Source organism: Haliotis cracherodii, unplaced genomic scaffold (assembly GCF_022045235.1).
Source record: "Haliotis cracherodii isolate W230 unplaced genomic scaffold, xgHalCrac1.p SCAF_4, whole genome shotgun sequence".
NCBI classification, from domain to species: Eukaryota; Metazoa; Mollusca; class Gastropoda; order Lepetellida; family Haliotidae; genus Haliotis; species Haliotis cracherodii.
In genome coordinates this window covers 16,061,251-16,071,273 of record NW_027266297.1, presented here as the reverse complement: position 1 = coordinate 16,071,273, position 10,023 = coordinate 16,061,251, and the positions used below count along the sequence as shown (strand labels likewise).

Genomic DNA, 10,023 nt, shown 5'->3' with positions numbered 1-10,023 from the left:
GACCAGGGCGATTGTGTGTTACTGTAGTCGATAATCATGCAGTCAGCAACTGGATTAGTATTAAAGACCCATGTGATACAGCTTTAATGCTAGCCGCGGCATAAAATTCATGACTTTTTTAAAAGAACATAGACAAATAATTTAGTTTGTGACAATTAGAAGAATATTGTGTACATTTGTCTGTCTTATTTGTGATATCTGATGTCTTAAACTTTTTATTATAAATATATATATATATATATGTAGAATTTGTTAACGAACATGTGTGTAAGTACAAAAGACACATCATGACTTCTAAACACTGTAAACTGTAGCCTAATACGTTTATTATTTGCTCTATATATCACGCCTTAGACAGTTGCAATAAATTTAACTCTTAAGTGAAAAGGTAAAACAATTGAAAATAAATATTGATAGTGATCATATCTGACAAGCGAATACAGCGTCTTGGGAAAAGGAGGGGTATACTCTATAATATACAACATGATAGATAAATCCAAATGGTTTGCGAACACACACGGACGCAGACACACTTTCCTATGGAGTTAGTGGTCTAGTGGATAGAGTGTCTGCCCGGAGCGGAAGGTTGGCGGTTCGATCCGCTGGTCATGATATACCGAAATATTTGGAAAGATGTTACTTGTTGTTACCCTGCCTAGCGTTCGGCATCAACGGGATATGAAACAAGGATTGGGGTAACCACGTTAAACAAGCATGTTGACTAGCACTTTAAAACCGACATTAGTCCGGACTAAAACAAGCAGACACACACACACACTAAAAGTAAAACTTAACTCACATCTCTATATAAGGGCAATTATCTTAACGCAACGTTAAACCCCATTTCACCCCACCAAGTTGCGCTTGCAGTAGTAGTGCTTGCATGACTGTTTCTTCTCTCAAACGTTGACGAGATCGCTTTCTGCCTTACAATGTCGGGCGCATATTTAAAAAAAGCGATGAGCAAGGAACACGTATCTTCTGTTTTCCCACCAAGACCAACTCGTGCCATTCCGGGACAAGCAGACCATCGTATAGGCTACGGAAAGATCCGACTGGTGACGAATGACATTGAACTCGGTTCTTTGATACAAACGGAGAACGTTTGTCTTCCTTTTATGGAAATATGATTAAATATTTGGTTTATTAGCTATAGAAAGAAAATGACGGGCAACATTTGAAGTGGGCGCCCATACCTTGGAACATTTCCTTTGCAATCTGTATATATATGTTTGTGTTCAGGCAGTCATTCCTACTCCTGCATACACGGATCCAGAAGGAGAGTGGTTGTAGGTGTGTGCGTGCACATCCCTTTTCCTAAACTCATTTTCTTTTACTTAAAAAACACGATTACTTAAAAAATGCAAAATCCCAAAACGCACTCCTCCTTTTCTACGTAACAGTATCCGTGCTGGCTATAAATATATACTTATAGTGTACTTTTATTCTATACTTATACACTTATAATTGAAGATTTACGAGAGCTTATGCAGCCGCACCGGACTTTGCGCTCGAATGTAGAAGGGTATTAATGTCAAAATACTTTACAGGGGTAAAGATCATTATTGTTATTCTTGAGTAAGACAATGTACAATGTAGTTGTTTCCAGAAATGGAAAATAGTCACACGTGAGTAACAGCAATAAAAATCGAGGGGCTAATACGTGTTTGGACATTCATCAAGTTACACAACAAAATAAGGGTTGGTCGGTTCCTTGATCGGGAAATAGCCAGGGGCATCTATTACACAACAGTTTTATTTACAGTTCGTGAAGCACATCATCAGCTGTATTTAGCGGTTATTAAACAATAGATATACTTATCAATAATGTTTCATTAATATTAAAGTAACTGATGGAACTGACAAACCGCAGTCATAAAGCTAGAATATTACTGAGCGGTGTTAAACAACAACAACAACAAAACAAAAACAAAACACACAACAACTAAAAACCTTCGTCAAACCACGGACTTCTATAACTTGTTATATAGGTCCGTGGTCAAACTAATGTGCGGATTTTATTTTGATACTGAAACTCTGTAACATTAGAAATCAAATTATCTCAGACCTTAAAAAACTGTACTATCTTCAAATTTCCCAAACTATATAATTGGAATGTTACACATATTTATATTTATGTTTTTTCGCGTCGTTATTTATACAAAACATAAATGTTTGGACTTTAAAATCAGTCTTACATCAAAGTCGACAAACTATATAATTAGAATATTAGAAACAACGAAACAAAAATGTTTGGGTATAACATCATTCTCACATCACACATTGGGCGACAACTGTGTCATGTGACGAATATGCAAATCAGTGACAGGTTCCCGTTTCACATCGAGGCTTTTCTTGGGCTATATATATTTTTTCACGGTCACCTCAAGCAGCACGAGCTAGTTCAATCATTCAACTCCAGGTGGCGCTCGAAAACTGCGGGAGTTTCAACATGGCGACAAAGGCAATCTCTGTGAATTCTCTTGAAAATGCTATAAGACCTGGCAAACAATTTAAGGAAGGAACAACGGTATGCTGTTTTATGTTATAGATATGTTTTACAGCATGACCAAGTCAATAAGAAATACCTACTTCATGTTTTCTTTGATGTCTGTCGTCATACGTTTTGAGTCCATTCGGCACAAACTATTTTCGAAAGAAGACAAAACCAGCAAGTAACAGCTTAATTAATTGTACCTCACAGCCTCATGGGCGTGATCTTATCATAGAATAAGAGTTGTAATATAACCTGAAGCATTTCAAAAATTTCGTAATAAGATGAAACCCTGGATCGCGTAATGCATGTCTGTACCTCCGACTATCGCCAAGCAACATCTTGAAAGAATGGCGTGTTGTGATTGCTGATGCTTTTTTTTCCAGGAAAAGACCCAAAGAAAAACATTACAGACCTTGCAGTTGTCGGCAATTGGCGAAAAAAGTCTCAGCGGAAAAGGAATTAACAGAAATGATGTATGCACTAACATACTTGAGTCATATTAGAAAAAATAGATGGAAATGTTTACGTTTTCCTATTTTACATACAGACATACTGTAGGCCTAATTGTCAACATTTTGAAATTTCACTAGTTCGGTCCTGATATAGGTACGGTGTATTCAAGTCTATGAAGTAAGTTAGTATAGTATTGATGAGTTTGATTGCAGATAAATTCTCAACCTTCAAATATTTAACAGTCTTTGTTACAATTAAGAAGCTGACATCATACTGTTGGATGTCAGTCTCTGGCATTTTACTGATAGTCTTTTGAAAAAAGTGTTTATTTTAAGACGTCCATCTATATGCTGTATCTAATCCTGTTCATGAATGGAAATGATTGTCCTTTCACAATGTGCTGCCAAATTGTTACTCACGATTATCATGATTATCTTCATAGTTCACAACATACTCTCGCTTTCAGACTGGCAAAAACAAAAAGAAGATCAAGCCGTCAAATGAAAGAGTGAAGGTATTTGAAGATGAAAAGCCATCGACATTTATACCCTTGGAAACTCGAGCAACACAGACAGAAATTGATGAAGATCATGCCGACAATGGTGACGAACTTGATGACCTTGCTGAGGCTGACCGGGAGGCCTTGGAGCTCATGAGTGGAGGTAAGGTTGGAGTACAAAACAAATACTACAGTTTGCTTCTGCATGAAATTACAAACTTATTATTAAGTCTTAGGTTTGTCCTGATGCAGTGATACAGACTGACATCTAGGGACTTAAGTGCTCTGCTTAACATCTGTTAGATGATTGTATGTAGATAGTGTTCAAGATTAATCATGAAACTCAGTGGGTTGTTCTTATAACCCTTATGTAATATCAAAACATTTGCGGGTCCCTAGATTCTATTTTAGATCACTGAAGCAATAGCTGCAAACCTCAAGCATTTCAAGGGCCCCAGGACCCTCGTTAAATTGAAAAACTGGATTTTTTTTTAGTGTTTCATTCAGTTCAAAAACTGTAAGAAGCATTAGTTTGATGCTTTAGCATGTATAACAGTAAGTTTTCAGGCGTGATATTAAAGCTATGAGCCAAGGAAACATGAGATATGATCACACCCTATGTCTGTGATGAAAACGCAGGGGTCCAGAACAGCTGCACATGTGAGCTGTCACCTCCACTGACATTGCATGTGGCAGCGTTCAGTGGAGCAGAATCTGCAAAATCTGAGACACAGTCTACTTTAATTGAAACAAGCCGTAGCCATGGTTTGATGCAAGGTTAATCAAGTCTGTGACTTGGAAAGTTCCAGTACTTGTTCAAAGCCAGAAGCCAGAGTCTGAGTTAAATTGTTTGGTCCATTAGTACAGTCAGCTGATAAGGGACCATCTGATTGGTTTACAAATTCACCCTTCATTTCGATTGGGCACAGTTCACCTGATGATATCTTCTATTGAGTTGTCCTAGGATCTTCATGCAGAGAGATATCATATCTGTTTGAAAGATCTGGGATGCTAGGGTAGCCAGTTGGTTAAAGATAAAGTGTTTGCTTGTCATAACCAAGGTTCAGGTTTGTTTCCCAACATGGGTATAATGTGTGAAGCCAATTTCTGGTGTCCCCTGTTGAAATATTGCTAAAAGTGGCATAAAGCCATACTCGCATGTCCGCTTAAAAGATCTAGAGGAGATTGACAAATAATTTGATTGCTTTGTTGCTATTAACAACAATTTATCAAAGGTTTTAATTTACTGCAAACCTCAAGCATTTAAAAGAACCCCATGAACCTTTTAAATTAAGAAAAACTATAACGTTTTAGTGTTTCATTCTCAGTTCAAGGTTTGGTTGATGCCAAAGCTGTAAGAAGCATTACTTCCAAGTTCTAGCGTGTTAGGCAATGAGTCTTTAACCATGATATTGATAACTATTGAACTTGTTGTAAACTGGAGTCCTTGTGTCGGTGATGAAAACGCAGGGGTCCAGAACAGCTGTACATGTGAGCTGTCACCTCCACTGACATTGCATGTGGCAGTGTTCAGTGGAGCAGAATCTGCAAATTCTGAGACACAGCCTACTTTAGTTGAAACAAGCCGTAGCCATGGTTTGATGCAAGGTTAATCAAGTCTGTGACTTAGAAAGTTCAGGCACTTGTTCAAAGCCAGCAGCCAGAGTCTGAGTTAAATTGTTTGGTCCATTAGTACAGTCAGCTGATAAGGGACCATCTGATTGGTTTACAAATTCACCCTTCATTTCGATTGGGCACAGTTCACTCGGGGTTCACCTGATGTAAGCTCCTATTGAGTTGTCCTCAGATCTTCATGCTGAGAGATAGCATATGTGATTAAAAGATCTGATTTGAATAAAATAGACAAATAATTCATTTTAAAATATTTACACAATCTGCTTTTCCAGATCATGTCCCGGAGAATTACTGGAAGCTCTTGGCAGAAGAAAGAAGAAATGCTTTAAATGATACCCTTGAGGAAAATGAACAGGTAAGGATGGTACAGGTGCTACATAAATATGTCGAGCTATTTGGAAAACAAATGAAAGCCACTGGACATGTTGGAAGCTATCATGTATCAACAAATCAAACCTAGACCTATGAAATTCACATATACAAAGGTGTTCCCTATCAATCTTTTCCCCTACCCATGAAGATCCAGGGTAGAATAGGTATTCAGCATCCCATGCTTGACCTAAAAAAGCGACTATGCTTGTCGTAAGAGGCGACTAACAGGATCAGGTGGTTAGGCTCGCAGACTTAGTTGATGCACGTCATCGTATCAAAATTGCATAGAACGATGTTCATGTCAATCACTGGATTCTCTGGTCCAGACTTGATTATTTACCAAACGCTGTCATATAGCTGGAATATTGTTGAGTGTGGCGTTAAACAACATACATACATACATACAAACAATCTTGTCCTTCACTGGCACCTAAGACGTTGTTCCATTGTTTCAGTGAGCCTTTGTGTTTGTAATCACTGTAATTGTATAACAGTGTACACAATTGCACTAATTTGTAGTACTATTTCTCACAAGATTAATTTTGTGTTTAGCTGCACAAAGAAGTGGACAGCTTGAAAGAAGAAAATGAAAAACTGTCCGACTTGGCCAGTAAAGCAGAGTACCTCTCGGGCATTTTGCAGGTATGTCATATGAAAGAGTTGCATTTGTTGAGTCTGAATTGAAGAGGAGTATGTCATATTATACCAGGTGTAATGCTTTTATTCAGGTCATGTAATGCTTACCGGTAATTACAATACTGTACATACCTTACAGAAGAAAGGTCTTGCACAGTGCTAACGGTAAACCATTATACAAAACTCCAAAAATATGTATTGTGATACAGTCTGAATGAGTGAGTATATTGAGAAATTTCTGTAAATAAGTATTTCTTTATGATTTATCAATAATGAAATCGTTTCAAATATTCTTGGTACAGTACATCAGATGAATACTTCCAGTGCGCTCTGCTACTGTCATTGTTAAATAGCATCTCATGATTAAGCATTACTATGCTTACAAATGGTAGCTGAGTCTCTTGAAAGGCAAAGCAACCAGAGGATAAATCTGATATATGGCACTAATTTGGTTGAAAAACTTTCAAAAGTGGAAACGCCAGTATGTCACCGCTGTAATGTTATGGTGAAATATGCAGGAGAAATGAGCAATCTCAGAACACATGTGCCAACAAACTATCTACCAGCAACATCAAACATCAGTTAACGCCAGCCTAAAGTGGTGTTACTGTCCGTACATAAGAGCCCAATATATAAAAGTAAACATTTACGTACATTGTCTCACGAGCTTCATAAGAGTGAGCTCACACAGTATCCCTTTCGGGATTTGAGTCAACTTTTTGTCGTCGTTTTGGGAGATGTGAACTACGCAACAAAGATTAACTCCTTCCCATTCAGTGTCTCGACACAAACACCCACTGTTTAACCTATGCAACGCATTTTGCGATATTGTTGAACTCTTGTAAAACTTTGCTCCAATGTTTACTTTTATTTATTACTTAAATAAACCCTAACATGCATCAGTTCCATAACCAAATTGCATCCTGTTCGTATACCGACACCCACGCAGATTTGTCCCCCATTCGGACACACACACGTGCATGCACGTCGCTATATAAGTGCAATAATCTTGGATGCAACTTTGGACCCCATTTCACCTCACCTTATCCCCCATTCAGACAATCAGAATATCCCTGTCATATGTTTAGTAGTATATATGTGTGACATTATTGAATGAACATCATTTGTTAAGGCTATTTTCTGCCACAAAGTACAAGAGGTCTAGAGCCACTATTTCATTGACAATTCTTCTAATTGACTAGGGTATTTTTTGCCATTCAGTGATGACAGAATAAGTTTCCCTAAGCATTTAACATGACAAGTGTCAATTTGCATGTATCTGTCTACCATGCTACCGAGATGTATGGTAATGAAGTGTATCATCATGATCATAACAGCCCTAGTGCAACTAATTGGCACTAGTCCTGTAGTCCTTACCAAACTGCCCAATAGTAAAGGTATCATAAGGACTAGTAGAAATTGGCTCATTTTAAGGGTGTTGCTATGTTATCATTATAAGGACTAGTGGACAAAAACTGTTAGTTTCTAACCCTGTAGTGTCGTGTGACTGCCTCCGTGGTCTAGCGGTAGAGCGTCTGCCTAGAGAGCAGAAGGTCGGGAGTTCGATCCCCGACCTAAAGATGTTAAAAGATGGTACTTGTTGTTACCCTGTCTGGCGCTCGGCATTAAGGGGCTAAAACAAGGACATGTCGGCTCGGAGTCAGTATACTGTGTCTGAGTGGGGTATTCATGTTAAACTGTGGCATGGTATCTCAGTGAGCTAGCACTATAAATCGACATCAGTCCGGACTAGTACAAGCAGCCACACAAACACACGCACGTACATGTCCGTTGCTATATAAGTGCAATAATCTTGGACGCGACATTAAACCCCATTTCACCACACCTAGTGTCATGTGCATTTGAAATTATGAATATTCATCACATTTTGGTCTGTTGCAGAGTGTGATATCAGATGAAGAGGATAATGACAGCGTGGATGATGAAGATTACAAGACGGGTGACGAACAACTTCTTGATGACGACACAAACTACAACACAGTCGAAGTCTGTGACAGTGACAGTGACAGCAGTGTATATTCTGCTGCAGCTTCAAACTTTACAACTACCAACACTGCTCAAACAAACACTACAGACTCTGAGTCCAGTGATGGAGATTCGCAATCAAGTGACAGTACAAAGTCTGAAAATTCTATCGTCAAAAGAGTTGGGGACAGCACACAAAGACCCCAGAATCTTTATCGGCAATCTCAGAGATTTAGTGGTGAATGGGTTAATGTGGAATTGGACGAAGAGAAAGTTGCATCTACAGAAATCATTAAGGGAGATGTTCTTGCCACGCTTAAAGAGGATGAGAGAAGTTAGACATGTTAATGACTTAATGACTCTAGTGATCCATCATGATTATGTGTGATGGATGTGTCCACATGTATTTGCCCGAGTAGAAGTTATCCTGTACTGTTTTTATTTCTTTCTGTTCGAATGTTAGCTTGTTGCATGAATTATTCAAAACTTTAATGTTTGTGCTGTAATTCCATTTGATTTTTGTTGCAAAGAAAGACAGGTTGAGTATCATCCATTTTCAATTTCATATATTTGAAACTGTTTTTACAAAGTGCTAAGTAAATTGTGAAATATGCCCAGTCATAGGTAATGATTAAATGTAAACATGTACACAGAATTATTTTATAGCATTTTATAAGTTTTTAATTGGAATAGTGGAAGGTTTTTGTGCATGTATTGTGGTTTTTATTTACCTGCCTACATCATGTCCACTGGCTGCAGCTCTGAAGCACTCGCTGGACACTGGATTTTATCACTTACTGTGTTTCTGTAGGAGTGTAAATGGTGCTTTATTAAGCCCTAACCTATCATTTATCTTCTGATGTGGTATTGGGGCACAGGTGACCGAGTTGTCTAAAATGCCACAATTTGCTGTGCAGAGTTGTCCATAGGCGCGGCAGAAGCCTTTTTTCATGGGTTCGAATCTGATTCGCCAGGATAATGTTTCTTGGTTTGCATGCCTCATAACGTGCTCGTGGGTTTCACCGAAGTGGTAAACGTCTTAGATCTGCATCACTTTGGGCCTCTCCTTCCAGTTCAAGCTGATATATTGTTCAAAGCAGCGTAAAACACAACTCGCAAGACTTGGAAGGCATTTAGAAGGGATACACATAAGGAAGAGAATTTATGGATGTCAACTTCAACCTCATAAAAAAGAAGTTGACATTCATAAATTCTTTATTTGCTGCACAGAGTTGCGTCCCTTGGGCACACCAGAAACCTATGATTGTGGGTTCGAATCCCGGTCTCTCCGATAATGTTTCTAGGTTTGTCAGCACCATACCCATGCTCATGGGTTTCACCGAAGTGGTAAAGGTCTGCGACCTACATCAATTCGGGCTTTCCTCCCACATTAAGGGTGACACGCTGTGATATAACTGGAATAGTTAAAAGCTGCATTAAACCCAACTCACTCATAAATTCTCTTCCTCACTCACAATATATTATATATATACTGCAGGTTTCTTGACCTTAAAACTAACTCTAAGGTTTATTTTTGAGGACAGCATTTCCTATTTTTGTTAAAATCCAGTGCCCAGTTTGTGATCAGAATGTTCCATTATGAGACTGGACAGATTTACCATATTCATCCATAATCATTTACATGCACTTTTAATGTTGTATCATACAATATCATGTGTATTTGTGAATAAATGTGACATATTTGACATGTATCAATGTGTTTCAACAGTTTGGGCACTGCCTGGTAATATTTAACCGCAACTGATCAGCATTTTTGGTCCGTCTTGTGTATAAATGTGAGATACTCCACTACATGATTGGTGTTAGATAATGAGTCTGTTCATGATAGATCTAGGTGGTTGTTTTACCATTACCTTCAGTCTAGCCCTGTTAAGATACAGCAGATTGTGATTTTAACAGTCTGGTAAATCCACCATTGATTATC

The 10,023-nt window shown here is 38.3% G+C and overlaps 1 protein-coding gene across 1 annotated transcript; it reads left to right on the top strand.

The window, feature by feature from the left end:
- The first annotated feature begins 2,434 nt into the window (after nucleotides 1-2,434).
- Nucleotides 2,435-8,870, top strand: LOC139480224 (geminin-like). The gene is made up of 6 exons (XM_071263252.1): nucleotides 2,435-2,530; nucleotides 2,881-2,970; nucleotides 3,417-3,612; nucleotides 5,357-5,439; nucleotides 6,009-6,098; nucleotides 7,995-8,870. Exons 1-6 carry the CDS (start codon nucleotides 2,453-2,455, stop codon nucleotides 8,415-8,417), a joined length of 960 nt encoding a protein of 319 aa, XP_071119353.1. The 5' UTR covers nucleotides 2,435-2,452; the 3' UTR covers nucleotides 8,418-8,870.
- The last annotated feature ends 1,153 nt before the right edge of the window (nucleotides 8,871-10,023 follow it).

Bases quoted from the DNA above. Each gene is read 5' to 3' on its own strand.
- LOC139480224 (XM_071263252.1), top strand. From the start codon at position 2,453: ATGGCGACAAAGGCAATCTCTGTGAATTCTCTTGAAAATGCTATAAGA. The intron at 3,613-5,356 runs GTAAGGTTGGAG...CTGCTTTTCCAG, and splicing joins CTTGGAGCTCATGAGTGGAG to ATCATGTCCCGGAGAATTAC. The intron at 6,099-7,994 runs GTATGTCATATG...GGTCTGTTGCAG, and splicing joins ACCTCTCGGGCATTTTGCAG to AGTGTGATATCAGATGAAGA.